A 20,295-nucleotide genomic window follows, 5' to 3' on the forward strand; every position below is an offset into this window, starting at 1 on the left:
CCCTGCCTTTATTCACAATGGCCCAGTAACTACCTGACATTTGCAGCAACATAATCAATGCTTGGACCTCCTTTCACGTTGTTTCCTTTGGTGCCTTTGAAGCGGTTCCGTCTTCCATGCAGCTATTTGGTCTTCTGTGTCCCATCCATGGCGCCGCAGGGGTGTTGATCGGGGGCTGGGGGCCTGGCTTGCTTGCATGCTCTTGTAGGAAACTCCACCTTGTTAGGGCACGTTCACCTCTCTCTTGGGAAATGCAGTGCAGAGCTGAAAATGTCATTATTATACTTTCCTTTGGCTTGATTCATGGGAGACAGAGGGCAAGGTGCCTTATGTAACACAGAGCGGTGGTGCAAACTATTTTGGGATCTTTCCAATTAATCTATAACCAGCCATATGATGGGCATCATTAGCATTTTATTAATGGACCATATTTCTAGGAAGGGAACACCCCAGGGGTGCCAGAAGCTTTTCTCATATAGCTAATGAGTGTTAAATGTTTACAATATACAAAGCACGCACTAATTGTCACATCTACTCCTGACACTTAGCCTACTATAATCAGCACGGTTATTGGCCCTAATTTAACGTGGGGAAACTGAGGATGGAGAATTCAAGCAACACTCCCAGAGTCAGACAACTAGTAAAAGCGTATAGTGCAGGTCTGTCTGGCTCCACAGCAAATTTTTATCCATTAAACTTCAGCACCTCTGATCTGTCAAATGAGAATAATAATCCCTACTTCCTGGCGGTGCCAATGGTTAAACGAGACGTTATGTAGAGGCCACACAGCACACACAGCTCATGACATACTCTATGAAAGTGGGCCGGCAGGTTTTTCATACAAAAGGCAAGACAGTAAGTATTTTAGTCCTTGTGGGGCATATCATGCGGAAGCAGCCCCGGACGACCCTAAATGAATTGGGCAAAGCAGTGTTCCAACTGCACGTCACGTGCGAGCGTCATTGCTGGGCATGATTTCTGGGAGCCTACTTTACAAGGTTAAAAATACAAACTTTTGATATTGTCATCAAGATTGTTGGGGTTTTTTCTTAATATCTTCCCTTTTGAGCTGTGAGTGCTTTCTTCAACCCCAGGGGCACTTAGAGTATGGAGCCCGTCCTGGCTCCTTCTCAGCGTCTTCCCTGTCTGCAGACACATGGGCAGTGTGAAAATAGGACAGCAGCTTTGAGTTAGGTAAATGCACGCAGTAGAAAGCCCTGTTCCCACTGGAGGATAAGGCAGATGAAGGTAGTAAAAACATCCATCTTCAAATGCCTCTTTAATTAGTGCCTACACAATGGAAAAAAAAAAAAAAAAAAGAAGAGGAGCATGATTGTTTACTCAGGCCAGTTATAGCTCATTAAACATTAGTGTTTCCCAAAAGACTTTTTCCACATAGTCCAAATATATGTGTCAAATTTTAATTGCGAATTTTATGACCAGATGGACTTTCCCAAAGCTCCATCTTTTGAAGCAACACAAATTAGAGACACGACTTTCCAATCCAAGAAGACTTTTCAGAACCGTGTGTACAGACTGGGTATTTTAGTCCTGTCGCCCCCGCAACGACTCTTCAGCGAGTGAAGCAGTCCATCTGAATCAAAATAGGCCATCTGGCCCACCACCTCGCTTGAAGAAGGAAGTCTTTATAAAACATAGCAGTAGACTCTTTGGGAACTTTTCCAATCTCATTTTACAGACTCGAGCACCAAGACCCAAAGAGGATTAGAGGATGGTCCATGCTTACCCAGCCAGTTAGCGGCACGACCGAGACTGAGACTAGATCCCAGTTCTCCCAGTTCCCAGACCAGTGTTCTTTCCCTCACCATTTTTAAGTGTAATTTACATCTGATAAAATTTTGTACTTTTCGTGCTCAGTTTTTCAAGGTTGGACAAAGCATACAGTTGTGTAACCACCACAGTCAAGAGAAAAAATTTCCATACTTCAAAAAATACTGTCCCTGGTTCCCCTTTGCTGTCAACCCTTCTCACCGCACCCAGCCTCTGGCGACCATGGATATGTCTTCTGTCCCTTCAGCTTTTCCCTTTTCAGAATGTCATATAAATGGAGCCATGGAGTCTGGCTTCCTGCACTTACACAATGCACTGAGGGTTTTCTGTGCTGTGGCGTGCGTCACTCAGTCATCCGTTTTCATTGCTTACTATTCCACTGCATGGATGTACCATAATTTGTTTACCTGTTCCCCAGCAGGGAGACCCTCGGGTTGTCTCCAGTTTGGGCAAATGCAACGGTGCTGTAAGCATTCACATACAGGTGTTTATGTAAAATCAGTTTTTACTTCATTGGGTAAGCACCTAGAAGTGGGATTGCTGGGTAATATCATACATATGTTTATCTTCATAAAAAACTGCCAGGCCAGTATTCTTAACATGAGAAAAGTATATTAACAGTACCAGAGAGTGGCTTTAATACATATAAAAATATGTTTTAACGTTGTCCTGGAGGATTTCAGGAAATTACTGTATCTTTATAGAAGCCCCGCCTCACATTTCCTGGAGGCACCACCATTTTAGAAAGCCCCTGTTTTCCTGAGAGTTTGTGGTAAATTATGTCAAAATAAGTTCAGGTCAAACATGTTTATGGTTTACTCATTAATTTGATTTAAAAATTTCTTAGCATCTTTGTATAGGTAATAGGATATGGCTTTCCACACATGTCATTGAGAAATACATCCTTTGTCTCTCCTCTAAGGAAGAAAATCTCATATTTCCAGCCTCTGCAGAAGAAAACCTGGGACAATCAGACTGATTCCCTTCCATGCATATGGAAGTGTGTCTGGTGGGTTTTTCTGGTGTCTCTCAAAGCGCACCATTTGAACTTCCAGGCTGCCTCTTGTCTTTTATTTAGTTGCACTACCGGTGTTACAGATCTGCGGCTCACTTTATACTCGGCCCTTCTGCCTTCTTGCTGGGTTACATGGAGCTCTTCCTCCTCGGTGCTCACCTGTTTTCACGAACATGATAATGACTCTCTTGGCTCCCCCTTCTCTTTCTGATGCCTCCGGTGGCTGGTGGCAAGCTGCCTTCCCCTACCACTCCCCAAATGTTGATGTTCCCTGTCCACGGATCCTCTCCTTTTCCAGGCTCCCTGGGGAGTCCCATCTACTCCCACTGCTTTAACCACCCCCTACCTCGTAGTGACTCTCAGACACATCTTAGATGTCTCTGAAGCTTCAGCTCCTCATTTTAAACTCCCCTAGGTATTCCACTGACATCTCAAAAATATCCCAAATTAACCCTATTGTTCTTCTCACCATCTCCCTAGGCTGTTCTCCCCACATATTTCTTCTCAAGGTTAATAACGCCATTACTCACTTCACCACCTAATATAGAAGCTCAGAGTCACCTGTGATTACTCTTTTCCCTTCACCAATCATAGGTAATCAGTGGCCAAATCCTCTGAATTCTGCTTGTAAAATGGGTTTCCAGTCTTTCCTTCTTCTACACCGCCCCTGCCACACTGTTAGTTCATTCCTCCTCAGCTCCTTCATAGGCCATTAGAGTAACCTGCTAATTATTATTTGATCTCTAGTCTCTGCCCTGACCCATTCATTCTCCTTTAATTAATTTCCTACTTCTATTGCCAGAGACAATTTAAATGTATTTCTGACCACATTATTTTCCTCCTTAAAACATTTGATATCTCCCAATTGCCTACGGAATAAAATTTAAACTCTTTAACATCCCATAGAAAGCCATCCTGGGCATTTTATAGATGTATTAACTTTGGGTAAGTCACTTATCAGAGATTAAGGTTCCTCAGTTGTAAAAATGGGGATAGGCTCTATTTCACAGAGTCGTTGTGAATATGGTATAATAGAACTCACGGAGGACCTAGCCCTGATGAGATAGCACCTCTTCCGAGAACCCTTAGCTCCTCTCTCAGGCAGAACCAATCGTTCCCTCTTCTGCATTGCTAAGCACTTTGTTCATTCCAATAATGTTGTATTCGTTACAAAGTGTCCTTTTCTGTTCTTCCATCCAGTGGACACAAGGCTGTGTGGTGGGTACCAGGGATAAAAAGGAGCACCCAGTCTAGCAGTGAGGATAAGATGTGCACGCCATTGTATTGTAGAGATGCACAGATGGGTAGTGACAGCACAGAACTGGAGTAGGGGGGATAAAGGAAGACTGGCCAAAGGTACACCACACGAACTAGATGTCGAAGGATAAAAGTTTGGGTGGACAGGAAGAGGCTGGCATGAGGCAGAAGCAGCAGCCTGCACAAAGGCGCGGTGGACGGTGCCTGTCCGTCTTCCCTGGAGGCCATAGACCACTCAGTTGTCTTCTGGTGTTTTCTTTGTATTCCTACATCCTGGCACCGTACCCAGCCGAGAGTGGTCCCTCTGTTTTTCCTGATTTCAATGTAATTGTTGCCCTTTCTTTCTATTTACTAACTCTAGTTCATTTTCAACTTAATCTTCTCACAGCAGTGAATGCAGGATCAGTTTGTGTGGGTTCATAGTGTAAACAGGAGAGGAGCTACAAAGCGACTTCGGATAATCTTTCTCCGTGAGCAACATGACCCAGGCCCTTTCCTTCCCTGTGATTTGTTGTTGTTGTTGTTGGTGGTGGTGGTGGTGGTGTTGGCCCAACTGGTCAAGACGATGGCGAGGGCTCCCAAATACAATCCACACCTTCGGCAAGAGCCCTGAAATATGTAAGCTGCCCACTTGCCTTGACTCATTTTGCCTAATATTTTCAATTTTTAAATGTTCTTCTGAGGGATACTTTCAGTGACATAAAATGGGTTTCTCCTGAAACCCATTTAACTGGGGGCTCATGGTGGATGAGGGTATTAGATAGGTAATTTTATAGGGTTTTGTGCAGATTATTTATATGTGATTGGGGTCTTTCATTACCACTTCTTCATTCAATCTTATTTGATTACATCTGCCCCTCAAATATTTCTTCCCAGTTGCATCGAAATAGCATTTCCTCAAACCGCCACCTTTGAACTTGCTCCCAACGCTTTTCAAAACCTTCACACCCTGTTGTACAAAGTTCATGACCAGGGATATTTCTAACTTTATCATAAAGTACCTGTGCCTTCGCTGAAACATTCTGTCATCTAAGCTACATGTTTAGAGGTGCACACACGGACTCCTCAGGGGCCGCGTTAAGCCCCCATGTCAGTTGGTCCATGGGAGTTGGCATTGTGACACCTGCACCCGAGCTAGCACCCACTCCTGTTTCATTTTCATCCTGGGAGTCCACCATGGCCAGTTCCCTCAGGACGGTGTTTTGTTCGAAGTGGGGCTTGCGATGGATGCTTGTCTCTCGACTGTTGTATTCTTCATGGCAGAGCAACACCTGCCCGTGTGGAGTGCCGCTGGCAGCCCCTCCAACCGGCAAGTGCAAGGAGCAGGGCGCGGTATTCTAATTTGGACATGTTCTACCAGGAATTATTCTTGTCATTACTCCTGTACAACTCCGTGTTTAATGGGATAGTTTAATGGTGGAGAGTAACCTTTAGGGAACCCCCAAATATTCCAAACGCTTTTCTGTCTACCTTGCAAAAATCACCAATCTCAGCCTTCTTCACCATTGATCCCTTTGCATTTAAATGTTGCATGTGAAATAAGCAATATATTTGATGCCTCTTGTTTGGATGGTTTAAGATGGCCATGGGATTGCATTGTTATTTCACCTTGACCTTGTGGTTTGTGGATTCGAAGGATCTTGAATGACAGATACTTATATGGGTTTTCCACAGTGACATTCATTGATTTCTTCAGGGTAATGCTGCAGTCTATAGTCTGAGCTCTGTGGTGTTCAAACCTTCTGTGGAGTTTTTGGAAAAGCAACTGTAATAGGACAATGACAGGTGGACTAGAGGAGAGAAAACCAAACCCATTTTCAGGGAGACGCTGAGCTGGTTTGGCTTTTCTGAGAAGAAATAGAGAATTATGTCATCTACATGCTTTAGAATTTCTGTCCCTAGTATTTTATATTATCTGCTTTCTCTGTGGCCTTTTTGGGGCATCACCAACCCCCAGTGCCTGGAATGAAGCTCTACTCGGTGTAGATGTTTAAGGTGCTCCCTGTGTCCAGGTTTCTGCATATCAATTCCAGAAGGCACCACACACCACACTGTGAATGGCCCAGGCTTGTGCCCTGGCCGGGAATTAAAATCTGTTCTTCTCAGAAATAACCTCTCCATTCTTAGTTTCCTCCTTCCTTGTTTATTCCTTTACAATAGTAATTACACAGTAATTTGTCAAAACAAACAAACAAACATTTATTGAGATTCTACCATGTACCCAGCACTGTATGTTACGTGTTAGGGGTACAGGGATGAACAGGCCAGCCTTTGCCCTTGAAGTCAAGGAAAAGAGACATAAGGAAAGACAAAGGTCAATATAGAATTCTAGGATTGTGTAGGAATGACATCCAATCCACAAGGAATATATCAGCAAAGTTTACAAGAGTAAGTGACCTCTGAATTGAGCCAGGTACTATAGTTAGCAGGGGGCATTTATTTTCTCCTTAGTAATCAAATATAAACTTGGCAGGACGGTAAGAACCTCGGAGAGGCATACCATGCCATAAAAGTGTATTTATAAAACAGGGTATATTTACTGTTCCTGCTGTGTGTCGGGCCCTTACTGGTGTTGGTGAAATTCATTGAGCAAGTTAGAAATGGTTCTCAGATACACAGATTTTACATTTTAATGGGGAAGACCCTCATCAAATAAGGAATAACATGGTGAATGATGGGAAAGGGGATGTTAATTATACTTTGGAGTGCGAGTAAGCAGAGGGACTTGCCTGAGACTGAGGGATCAGGAAAATTTCCCTCAGGAAGCTAAGATCTAAAAGTGGAAGAGGCAGTAATTAGGACAGGTGGGAAAGATGTCCCAGGTGAAGGAAACAGTGGTCTGAAGCCAAGACTGAAAAGGAGACTTGGTGCATTCCAGGAATATGAGGAAGGTGGTAGCCAGTATGATTAGAGGGTCAAGGGTGAGTGATAAGGGAGGGGAGGAGGCCGGAAGTGAGGCTGGAAGGGTAAGGGAGGTGCCCAGTGGTGAAGTGAAGGCTTTGTTTTCCTACTCTCCTTAAGGAATTTAAAGTTCCTTAAGACAGTGGGGAGCCAGTTAAAGGTTTTGAACCGGAGACTCTCCGGATCAGATTTGTGCAACGAAAGATAAGGAGATGCACCAGAGAAGGGTGACACAGGCCAGATGTCTAGTTAGGAGCTGTCATGTTAATCTGTGTTGGAGACGTGACAGCCTGGATGAGGGTGGTTGCAAGAAGGGACGGAGAGAAGCCAAAGCAGGAGACCAGGCAACCTGTGGTGATAGATTAAGAAACAGTAAACATTAAGATGACTCTGAAGAGCTTCCTTATCTCACAGAGTTTTCACATGGTCCATTGTCCACTAGTTTGGGCTGCTAGGAACGGGAGGTGTGTAGTTTTGCTGAACTGTCTCCTGCATATACCTGAGGTACCAGGGCAGGAAGAAATCAAACCTGTTTATCTCCCAACTTGACATCTTAATGAAGCAGAGATGCCAGTGTAGCATTTCCCGATGCCCCCAAATATCCTGAATAATCTTAATCTTGTTAGATCTATGGCTTGACATTTTTCTAGTTGCCATTTTAATTGATTTGGCATAAATGAGTGCAAGGAAAATTATTCACGGTGACCTCGAAGGTTTCAAATGTCTGCTGTGTAAGAGGTGATGTGGCTTTGATTTATACATCTGAAGGCTTACTCTTTCCAAGTTGTATCAGAGAAATGAATCGGAGGTGTAGCACTAAAAGCTATTAAACATTGATGAGGGCAGTATACAGAGAGTCTGAAAAGATGTGGGGAGCACTGGAGTATATATACATTTCAGTTCATCCCATTTCTATCGTGTTGGCTGATCATCATGGTTCGTGCATACAGTCGGCTGCAAATGCAAGTACTTATTCTTCCTTCTAAGTGTCAGGAAATTTGACTTTTCCTTTGTCATTTGTGTCCCTAAAATTCAGACCATCCCACGGAAAAGAGGAAGAAATGACATAATAGCAGGGCAAATTTCAGTGACCTAAATTTGCTTTCTTTGGTTTTGTTTTAAATTGATTCTCTCCTGAGACTTGGGTATTTGTTTTGTTACACAAAGAGTTTTACTATAATAATTTTGGTCTGGCAGGATTTGACATGTACTAAGGCGTAAATAAATGGTCTCTAATTTTCTTTCGGTTTCTAAAAGTTTAAATATGCATTACCTTTTGTGCCTCCTCTCTCCCGTTCCTTCCTCCTTGTCTCCCCATGCCTCCCCCGCTCCCCAACGGGCCCCTGCACTAACGACTCCTCTCAGCCCTCAGAAGAACTAGTAGAAATTTATTAATTAAGGATCTGTTTCTGCTTTTTTTTGTCAGGGAGAATCATTTGTTTTAGAGCTGATTTTCTACTTTAATTAAATGAAAATGTCACTCAGTCAAATGAATTCATTTATACTTATTTATCCAGTTCTCCAGGCTTGAATTTCTTTGAGAATTGAGCTCATCACATTTGCTCACAGAATGAACTGAAAAATGTCTCTCACGTTGGTTTACAAAGCTCACAAACGATTACTCCTCCCCCCACAGAAGTGCTGTATAAACAGAGCCGTGATCAACGAAGATGCAGACGGTGGCTCTCCTGTGTGCATGTTATCTAAGCGCGTGGAGGAACACGTATTTGAGGACGTCTGTGTACACACGTCACCCGCGTGTGCTAGAGCAGGACAGTGGGGGGCTCCCATCACCACAGTCCCTTAGGACTTAAGAAAGTGTCAAAGGCAATATTTTGACCATCTGTGTGTCTTATTTGCCTTTCAAAATGCGAACTGATGGTGCAACGTTTAAAGTCCACCCCCTCTTTCCCTTCTCATTTTTTGGAGGGTTACTTATTGAGTACGGTCTGTATCTAACATCATAATACCCGCTTGAGGATGTTAAAGTAGAATAAGCATACTTGGTCATTCACTCATTGAACACCTTTTATTGCATACCTACTATGGGCTGAGCTAGGTATTCACTCAGTGATAAACAGTGTATTCCTGGCAACTGACAAGTGGGCTGGCTGCAAGTTCTTTTTTATGGGAGCGAACCATGTTCACTTTCCAGAAGGCTAACGCACTGGTTCTCAGCAGTTCTCCTCTGCTCTTCCAGAACACATTCTGAAGGGGGACATGTCACCTTAAATACTTCTCAAGAAAAAAACTCCCAGCAGAGTGGTTCTGTATCTTACGAAGAGGGCAGAAATGGGCTCTGATGCCCAACTGGCATGGGTAGATTTTTATTTAGGCTTTCTGCTGATCTCTCAGCCCCAGATGTGAGCTCCTTCACCACCACCCTCCGTGGTAAAATCCTTGTGAGTTCAAAGCGCAGGTCCGAGGCGTTGTGCTAAACACTGGCTCCCTCCTACACACTCCGCCACTCCTCCTTCTGTGGTTTGAGCAGGCTTTTCGCCTCGCCTGGTTTTGTTTTTTGCTTTTAGCTTCAAATGGCCTGGAGACAAAACTGGGTTTAAAGGGCTTGAAAGTTGAGTTTCCAAAAGCTTAGTGAGTTACTCCATACAATCAGCACAGTTTTAATCTTGAAATAAGTTATCCTTTTGTTGTCTTCCCTGTATCATAATAGGAGTTAAAATTATGACAGCTTGACACTTTCTATTGTGTGAGACCATTCTACTGGGAGTCAGGGGGACCCTTGGTTTAATCCAGTACTGGGGTTAGGCATTGCCAGTACTTGAGTTTTCTCATCCTTAAAATAGCTCCTGGTAGACACTAAGTACTGTGACAGTAAAGATAATTGTAGTAATTATTACTTGGACTCCAGGGAGCCTATCCTATTTAAGCCATGGGCTTAGAAAGAAAAGGTTGAGAAAGAGTTGATGTATTTGTCCCTTGAAATGGATGCTGAAAGTGTCGACTCTGGCTGAAATCCCACTGCCCAGGAGTAAAGGAAAAAGCAATCTGGTTTCTCCAAAGGTAGGAGAATGGCTTCAAGTGAGGACATCCATTCCAGATTGTATGAGGACAGCTTAGAGTATTCAATGGAATAAACATTTATTGAGCATCTGTTATATGCAAGATACCGTACTAGGCAAAGACAGTCCCTCCCTTCAAGGATCCTTCAAACCAATGAATATTCCAAACACTTAGGCTTTTAACATCTCTAAGTCATATCAAAATTGATCCATAGACCCAGAACCCTTAGCCCTACGTGAGGCCATGGTGAATGGCGGCGGAGGCAGCAGCAATCATCACTACCATTTATTGTGTGTGTGTTTCAGTATCAGCTGTGTTCTGAATACTCTATTTGCCTTATCATTCTATCCTTACAAATACGCTATGAGATGGCAGCTATTATTAACCCTATTTGGCAGATCAAAGAACCGAGTCACAGAGAATCATGAGACTCAAACCAGGACACATAGTTTAAGAAGTGATGGAGCAAAGATTCTCTTCAAAGCCCCCATCCTTAGACTTCTTGCTACATTTGTTGCTATAATTTTGGCTACAGTGTGAATAAATTTCATCATTGCTTTGTGCCAGTTCCATGCCAGGTGCTAGTGGTCTAGTAGGGCACACAGTAGAAACCCTGTCCTACCTGATTTTAGGGCTTAGAGAAGAGATGGGTGTCACAAAGAGAAGCATCTAGTCCTATCTCATTTAATGCCACTGCGGCGGCACAGCTTCATTATACCTGCTTCTTTCTTAATGTTTTCTCAAAAATATTGTTATGTGTCTATATCTGTTCAACATAGTATATTTTAACTTTTGTTTTATCTACTCTCTGAACACTCCCATAGTCTCTCATCCCATAGGCTGGCACAATGCCATTCGTGCACACTTTCAGCCCACGAGCATCAGCGTACCACCCTGGAACGTGGTTGGCCACTCAGTCTTTCTTAAGGTTCCCAGTTAATTGTGCCCCCTTGCTTATATTTATTCTGCTTTGGCCTCCCTTCCTGCCTTTTCATTTGTCATCTGGTTTTGACTATAATGGCAGAAAGAAAAGGCATGCAAAGGAGGGCGTTGGAACTGCAGCAAAGAACCCCCCAAAATCATATAATTATAGATGTAAAAAGTCAAGTTCTATAGAGAATCAAATTCGCTTTCAAGGTTTCAAATTTGCTTTCTATAAAGACTCACATGCGAGAGGTAACCGATCTGTTTCTCTCCCTCTCTTTCTCCCTCCTTTCCCAAAAAAATAAATTTAATTAAATCTTAAAAAAAAAAAGACTCTACTGATATTCAAAGAAGTGGAGGATAAGGGGAAGATATTAGGGGCTGTCTGGACCTGATGAAAGCCGACACGAATATCATGAAATGAGCCACTGGTGGTTGGAAAACCTGCAGTGAGAGGTGTGTGCGACCTCGTGAGATCCACAAGAGTGGCCACCACTCTCCAGTGACCCAGCGGAGTCTCTGGAGCAGGGACACCCCGACGGCCCCTGCAGCACTGCGCAGTTAGCACACTTTTGTCTGGGTCCTACCCCCAGGAGATGAGGTCTGCGTGTATGTCCGTGTGTGTAAGTGCACTGAAAAACTGTGTTAAGGGTGATGAAGAAAAATATAAAGTGGGGTGAGAGGTCCTCACTGGGGAATTACTGTGCCGTTTAAGTGGTAATGAGAATGGAGAATTTAAGGAGAAATGAGGGCTGCCAGGTAAAGAGTGGGGGAAGAGCAAGCAGACAGAGGGAAAAGCATGTGCCAAACTCAGAGGCACCGAAGAGTTTATTTAGCGTGATCTAGGAACTGAGCAAAAACCACACGTCGGACCACAGAGCTCAAGGGAGAGCCACGTGGTCTGGACACACTGAGAGCCAGATCCTGCAGGGCCACGAGGCCACGTTGAAAATTTGGAATAGGGTCTCATCCAGTGTCATGAGAGGCTGCTAAAGGGTTTTAAGCAGAGGAGTGATGCGATCTCATTTACACTTTTTGCTGTTAGACAAATATTTTTATTGAATCACGTTGATAAAATTAGATAACAGGAAAATCTCAAATGAAATATTAAATATAATAAAAATTATTGAGTTTTTAAATTATTTCTAAATTTTATTAAATTTATTGGGGTGACATTCATTACTAAAATTATATAGGATGGATCTTGAGAATATCATGCTAAGCCAAATAAATTAGTTAGAAAAAGTCAAGGATAATATGATTTCACTCATGTAAAATATAAAAGTGAAACAACAAATAAACCAGACAAACAAAAATTCACACAGACAACAGTATGGTGGTTACCAGAGGGAGAGGAGTGGTGGGGGAGGTAGAAAGGGGGAAGGGGGCCAAGTATATGCTGACAGAAGGAGACTTGACTCTGGGTGCTGAGCCCACAATGTAATAGACAGATGACATACCGCAGAATGGAACCCTTGAGACTGGTGTAATTGTTATTAATCGTTTACATTTGTCAAAGAGTGCCCTGGCAGCTGTGTGGAGGATGGATGGGACAAGGGGAGAGGTGGAACTGGGGGGACCAGGCAGTGACTTCTGCAAAAACCCAGCTGAGAACAACTGATGGTTAGAACTAGGGTGGTGGCCGCTGAGCTGGACGGAGGAGAATCTGTGTGCAGGTCGAAGCAGCGGGACTTGATGATGCACTGGCTGTGGCCCGGAGTGGGAGAATCAAGAGCAAGTCCCGGTTCTCGGCCAGGGCTGCTGCACAGGCTGAGGAACCCATGCTGAGGAGTGAGAGTCAGAGGCTGAGCTGAGGAATGGAGACATCGGCAGTAGCGTGTTCTGGCTGAGGCCCCTTTGAAACATTTAAGAAAGCAGTTGGCTGTCTTGAGTATAGGGTTCTAATGGGAATTGTCACTGAACATGTAAATTTAGGAATTATCAGGATATATGTATGCCTTGGCAGAAGTCCAGTTACTTGACCACTAAATGTTCCTAACCTTTATTCACATTAAATCTTGTTCTGTGTCAAATGAGAGAGCTAGAGGGACAGGCTCCAAGAGTCCCACGTATGCCTCCTTCAGTGACCTGCCCGTCAGTGTTTGTGCATATAACAAGTCTCTTCTGATGAAGCTTTGTTCAAATAAATACAGGAAAAGGCCTCGCAGGGGAAGGAAGCTGTCCTGAGAGAGCGAGCGAGCGAGCATGGTGAGGCTGTATGCATGCCTGTCCTGGCCAGCCCTCACCCCCAGCGATACTTTCGTCGTTAATAGGACACACTCCCACAGAGTGGCCCAAAGCGTGATCTTCGGAATTAAAGAGTCTAAGTTGTTCTCCCAGCTCCGTCCCTCACTACCTTACGCCAAAGACATATCTTCTTGGAAAGTGAGTTTTTTCTATTGTAAAATAAGAACAAAAATACCCAGTCCACAGAGTTGCTATGAGGATTAAAGGAGATTGTTGCAAAGTGGTTATTAGCACAGATCTAAATAACGGTAGGTGAGTGGATCTATATCTAAAAACAGCTTCTTTCCAGAGATAAGTAGAAGGCTGAGATATGTACTTTATAAGGCTATTCCAACAAGCCAAATACTGAGTTTTTGTTAAAATTCTGCAATCTTCTCAAGCTAGAGATGAGAGAAGACACCGTGTAGGTGGTAGAGCTGTGTCACTTCCATGAAATTGCTTCTGACATAGGCCAGTTTCTTTGTCAACCAGAATCACAGTCAGAAGTATGCCAGTACCATCAGCTGTGGACTAGTCTAGAAGATGGGATGGAGGCTTCTGTGTAAAACTTTGCCTTTGGGTCCTTTTAATGATTTCATCTGATCAGGGTACGTAACTTGTTAAAGAATCATCCCTAGCGTTGTACATCTGTTCTTTATGAGCGCATATGGAGGACATTTTACAGGACACAGAACTGGTGCCTTCATTGTGGTGGAGACCGGAAGAATCCCTGCCATCACTACCTCCAAACTGTCCAGTCTGTGCTCTTGCTATATACCCTTCAATTATTAATAGTTCTTGTGTTTTAATGTTTAATGTTCAACTGACAAAGAATCATGGTCATTACTCAAGTCACCAAGTGTATTTACTAGGCATCTCCTTGGGCGCCCAGCGCTGTTTGGATTCAGAATGAAGAAGACAGACTCCTTATTATACTTTGACTCTGCACTGGAGAAAAATGGAAGAATAGTTATCATTTGATACTCAACGTTACGTGCTCTAGAGCAGCTCCGTCCAGTACAAGTTCCTGAAATGCAGGCCATAGCCAGATCTGCATTGTTCGGTGCAGTACCCTGGACCCGTGTGGCCACTGAGCACTTGAAATGTGCTTAGCGTGACTGAGGGGCTGGACTTAAAACTTAATATTAATTTAAGTAGCCGTATGTGACTAGTGACTACTGTACTGAATAGCACAGCTGCAGTAACTCTAAGGAGAAGTGGGGTGGGCTCCAGGAATTGAGGAAGGAAGTGGGACTTGAGGTCGAGCTTAGAAGTCAGGTGGACACTGAAGGACCGCCCCAGCTACAGTGAGAGCATGAGCAAAGGCTGCAAGGAAGGGGTCATGTGGTTTGTGAATGTTACAGAGGGGAGGGAATTGAGGGAGACTTTCTGAAAGTGTCAGGGAAGAAGTTTCTCGAATTTAAACCATTCCTTGTTCACAAGTTTGGTGTGAGTATTTTTCCTGCATTGCGCCTCTCGTTATTTGGAATGGAGCATTACATAATTCTGTTCTGCTTTTTATAAACAAACGATGTTCACAGAGTTAGACCATGTAATACTCAAGTTCATTGAAACTTTCAGTACAAATGAGATGGGAATCTGCAGGTTATTTGCAGAAACAGTTACTGAGCAGAGGTTAAAGGAACCCACCCGAGTTGTTCAGTCACCCAGGGACTAACAGCAGAAACTGGAGGGAGAGAAGGGAGGGACTTTGTTAGCTGAGTCTGCACAGAGCGGGAGCCATGGAAGAGGAATCAGTGGACGGAGGGACCACAGCAGACAGGTGTAGCCAGTGCCAGAACCATCGGGTCTGAGCAGGGAGGGAAGGAGAGGAGAACAGACAAACTTCTTGCCTGCTGCCTCCTGCTGCTGCCCCTCGCTAGGTAAACACAACCCAAAGCTCCATGGCAAGCGATCACGGCTAATGCGGTCCTCGGGGGTCAGCCTGCCTTAGCAGAGCTGGGCAGAAAGGTAGGAATAGATCATGGGGACTAGGCAGGGAAGGAAGTGGAAATAAATAGCTCTCTTTGTTTTAATGTTTTTAAAAAAGAGTGTCATAGTTCAGGCTGCTATAACAAAAGTACCATAGTGGGTCTGAGTGGATTAAACAACAGAAATGTATTTTGTACAGTTCTAGAGGCTGGGAAGTCCAAAATCAAGGTGACAGCTGATTGGGTTCCTGGTGAAAACTCTTGTCCAGATCTGCAGAAGGTTGCCTCCTTCCTGTGTGCTCACATGATGGAGAGAGCAAAAGCAAGCTTTTCTATCAGGGCACTAATCCCATCCCTGAAGGCTCCACCCACAAGACCTCCCAAAGGCCCTGCCTCCTAATACCATCACCTTGGGGATTAGGGCTTCAGAATTTTAGAAAGACACAAACATTTAGTCCATAGCAGATAGTAAAATGGAAGCCATATAAATAATGTTGGTTAAATTATGGCAAAACCACACAACTGAATATGATGCAGCATTGAAATTATGTGGAATGACAAAGGAAAATTCTTGCTAGATATTAAGTGAAAAGAAGCAAATAAAAACACCATATACAGTAGGATCAAAATGTTATTTTTATATAGTGTATATACAGTAAAATAAAAGAGGATATTGTTCATACTCAGAGAAAGAAAGCAAATTGGAGAGAAATGCACCAAAATTGTAGCAGTGGCTTAAGGGTGCTTTTAATTTTCTTCTTGGTTCTCTCCTGGGTTTTCCAAATTTTCTAAAGCAACATAATTACTGTGTTTTCTTTTCTGGACAGTGGTCCTGGTATTCTTGATGTAGGTGCAAGGCTATGATGAGGAGAGAGAGCTATCTGACCAAGTTCCTTTTTACCAGTCACCCACTAGCTCGACAGTCAGCTTAAGTTTCCTTATGTCCCCATCTCTGCAGTGACAACAGGCACCTGAGCTACCCTTCTTAGTGTATTAAAAATGAGATGAGTCAATAAGATGTTCTCCTTTTAAAATATTTCACAGAGAAACCCTTAGGTCCTGCAGAATGGCCTGGCTTTCTATCGATCTTTTTATTGCCTCATTTTCTCAAGCACAGTTCGTTCATTCAGATCCCCACCGACCACTTTCCCTGTTGTCTGTTGCATTTGATCTCTGTTACATATGAATCTCTGGCGGCATTTGCGTTATTAAATTGACAGTTGCATAAAGCCTTATTGGCAGCTGTAAGAATAAAGCACATTTCTTAGGAACCGTGGAGATGGGAGCCATTTCTTTTTTTTTTTCCTGACCCACCTGAGCATAGCCAGTTTTCGCACTCCTGTAATCTTCACCTTAAAAACAGCAATCCATCTGTTTCATTGTTTTATTCCTTCCTGATAGAAAAGCATTTCCTCCTACCGTCTTACTGATGTACAGTCGTCCGACCTTGATGGACTCTTGCAGATGGAATTATCGCCAATGATTCGATGGCTTCTCATATTAGTTATAGTTATAGGAAATCCACTCCCTCTCCCTGCCTTGCTCTTCCACCTCCAGCTGCTATGCAGTTATTAGTTCTTGGATGGTGCTCCAGCAGCATTACTCTACTACTTGCTTGTAGTAGATATTAATAATATTAAGCAGCCTGTGCAGTGTTGAGTGTGTGTAGGATTATTGCTGATAACCCTGATCGTAATCATAGTCTTGCCCATGGGTTAAGTTAGGGTTCTCATGGTTCCAAAGAACAGAAGTCTGAAGGTGGCTTTAGCAAAACCACACCGCTTGGCGGGGAGTTCCAGATGCACAAACAGGAGTCTTTGACAGGGCTCAGAGCAGAGGCGCAGCGGGGCCTCAGGAAGAAGGAGAACTGAGTTGGAAAGCCCGCAAGAACCCAGACAACACTCTGCTCTGGCTTTCTTTTTTCTCCTTTTTTCTCTCTACTTCATTTCCTATACACGATATCTCTGTGACTCAAGTCACAGACTGGCAGATGACATCTCACCCCGTTCAGGTTTGCTCAGTATGGCTAGAGACATCAGACCTCTCTCAAGTGCTTTCTCAATTTCCTCTTTCTGCTCCCAATTATTTCCTGCCCCTCTCATCCCAGTTCCGTATGCCCTGGACAGGGACTCTGATTGTCCCAGCTTCGATCCAATCAATCACAGACAGTGGCAGAGTTGTAATGTTCCTTCCTCACTGTCCAGAGTCATCCCCGTGCTCATTGTGCTGTGGTCAGACACTCTCAGAGGTGCGCACCTCAGTTACTACGTAGTGGATGCTTTCATTGCACTTAATCAATGACAGAGATATAAACTTAGCCAATTAACATTGTTTGCATTAGTGCTTAGAGGAAGAAGCAAATAGCTTATAAAGATGGTGTTGTGGAAAAGTGAGTTTTGAAGACTTCTCTCCTACATGGCAAGAAAGAGCCATTTTGTGTTCTTAAGAGATTGTCACAGAGATGTGTCGGGGAGATGGTGGGATGTGATCCAAGGAACTGAAGTAAAATATCAGGTGTAGGAATGACATCAAGAAAAGCAAAACAGGGAAGGACCAGCCAATAAGAGGCCAGTTTCCCTTAATTCACGTGACTATTTTGGTACCACATTTAAGAATCTACTGCGCTGTGGTCTAGACACTATGCATATTTAATGAAGCCCGCACCCTGCAAATAAGATCTGTTTTGAAGCGACCAAAATACAATTAGCCTTTCTGTGTGGTTCTTACTGTATTGGGTCCCCAAATTGAGACATATATGTATTCATTCATCCAATAGATAAATACCCACTGGTCCCCACTGGCCCCCAGGCAAACCTTAGGCAGAATGGTTGTCAAACCTTTACATGAGTATTAGTATGAATGACATTCTTTGCTAGGTACTTGAGTAAGCACTTGATGTTCTTGAACTCATTTAGTTCCCACAAGAAACACCACAGTGTTTCTCCCATTTTATAGAGAGGAAACCGAGGTTCTGAGAGAATGAAGTGGCATGGGAAGGGTGACAAGGTTAAGGTTTGGAGAGGCTGAAGCTTGACCCAGCTGTGTGTGACCACAAAACCCTTGGTTTTATTTTTCCAGTGTTGGAGGTGCGTTGCCTAGGTTATTCAGCCTGTCTTATTGACTGTTTGAAAAATGGGTTGAGGAACACCCCTGCCCCATCACAGACAGCTCCCAGGCTAGCACTGACATGGACCGAGGGATGGTTAGGCCACACATGGGGTGGTAAATAGTGTGCCTGGGGCAGCTGGAGAACAGGCATCTGCCACTTCTTCTCTGGGCTTCTTTGCCCTGTACCTGTCAAAGGACCTACCTTATAGGGGATTGTGCGGAGTAAAAAAGTTGATGCACTTAAAGGTCCTGGAGCAGTGCCTGGACAAAGGAAGGGCTCCCACATGCTTCTGTTGTCATTCGCAAAGTGCTATGTACCGTGGGAATTTGTGCTCCTTGATGGAGTCAGGCAGGGTTCAGAGAGCAAAGGGGCTTTGATGCGGGAGATGTTGCTGGGTACGGAGGCAAATACTGGATATTGAAAGAAGCCTTCTATGAACAAATGACTTCGTTTATTCCACACACATTTATTGAGCATATACTGTGTGCCAGGCGCCCAGCCAATGTTAGTTGTGGACAGAGAGCACATTTGGTAGATGGTACATTGATAGACGGCACTATGAAAGCATGTAGGATATTCTAGATCCCAACTTTTAAAGAAGGGGGGTGAATCCTAAGAAAATGGCCACAAGGAATTATCTGTAAGAACAGTTATGGGTATGATAAACCTAGGGTTGTCTCAAGGAGATATCAACTGAATTTCTTCACCAAGCCCTTTCAAAATTCTTCATTCAAGGAACTGCTTTAGCACACCCTAGTGCACCGAGGGGTCTTCCTCACAGATGCACCTTTTACACCCACCTGTGTCCATCTCCACACTCAAAACATACCACAGGATGACGCTGCTGAGTCTCCATACGCACCATGACTCACTGCGTCCTTCCGGCCACCGGCCTTCGACAGCTAGCATTTGGGAAATCCTGAACTGGCCTCCGCTCTCGCCATTCACTAAATGTACTAATCACAGCAGCTACCACATGTGTGGCTCTTGCTGTGTGTTAGGAGCTTTTCATGCAGTGACTCACTGAATCAGTAAGAGGTGGGACTAGGTAACTGCTGAGCGCAGTAAAGCAGCACAGTAAGCAGCACAGATCCCGAGTTACAGGGCCTGAGCTAGTTTCCTGGCGTTGGCAGTTCTCAGCTCTGTGACATCTTTCTGAACCCTGGTGTGCCTCACTTTCCTTATCTGAAAAGTGAGAACAGTGCCGAATTCACAGGAAGTGCTACCAGTGTGCTTGTGGAATTATTTTAAGTGCATGAAGTTCTTTCCAGCTCAGATAGTTGCGACCCCTCCCTCCTTCCCCTGCATCACTGTGAGGCACAGACAATGGACTCCTGTGACTTCAGGGCCTGTGGGGGAACATGGTCTGAGAAGGGGGCCTGCAGGAGCCAGAGCAGCTGCAGGCGGACATCAGTCCAGGTCCCTGGAAGCCTTGACACCCAAGGCCAGTCAGAGCCAGAGTCGGACGCCAGGAAGCAAATGCAGAAGTCAAAGGCCACGAGGCATTACTAATTTCCTGGGAGTCTAGGACCGAGGCCAACAACAGAAGCGAACTGCTTTTGACTGTAAATAGAGCAAGACTCTAAACCTCCTTCAATTAAACCTGGCAATTTAATCCATATGTTTGAAGACAGACACCTTGCGAGAAAATCCCCTCTGAATCAAGACTCATGCAGATCGACATGGCAGAAAAAGGAACAGGGAAAGACGCCAAATTGAAAAATGACAAACTGCCACCAGGAGAAGGCCAATTTCTTTTTCTTTCTCCCTCCTCAAGCTCTCTCCATTTGAGGGATGTTCTGTGCCTCGGTGATTCTTCACCCAGGTGTATGATATACACATATACATATATGTGTATAGATATAGATATATAGATATACAGATAATGATCAAATAGGTTTGGGGAATGTTGGCTTAATTTTAAAAAAAACTTTTACATTGCTGTGCTCCTCAAAGGCTTGAATGACCTCCCCACATTGGCCGGGGGCACAGCACTTGTTGGGCTCTGCAGATACTGTATAGAGAAAGGGGGCGCAGCAGGCCTGGCACTGCTTTTCTTGAAGGTCCTGCTTCCAGGGGTGGCCCCTGCAGGTGTCTGGAACTCGGATTCCAGGAGGGTC

The 20,295-nt window shown here is 44.1% G+C and overlaps 1 protein-coding gene across 10 annotated transcripts in view; it reads left to right on the forward strand.

Moving 5' to 3' along the window:
- The window catches only part of SAMD12 (sterile alpha motif domain containing 12), a 316,862-nt gene that overhangs the window by 177,009 nt on the left and 119,558 nt on the right, over positions 1-20,295 (forward strand). Inside the window, exon 6 of one of the 10 annotated variants that reach the window (XM_045181702.3) lies at positions 2,714-8,590. The exons of 8 other annotated variants lie outside the window; for them this stretch is intronic. In XM_045181702.3, the coding sequence (XP_045037637.2) occupies positions 2,714-2,838 (125 nt within the window). In that variant the 3' untranslated portion in view covers positions 2,839-8,590. One more of the 10 variants, XM_053929276.1, reaches the window with a different exon arrangement.

The sequence above is a fragment of the Desmodus rotundus genome, chromosome 8 (assembly GCF_022682495.2).
Source record: "Desmodus rotundus isolate HL8 chromosome 8, HLdesRot8A.1, whole genome shotgun sequence".
NCBI lineage: Eukaryota > Metazoa > Chordata > Mammalia > Chiroptera > Phyllostomidae > Desmodus > Desmodus rotundus.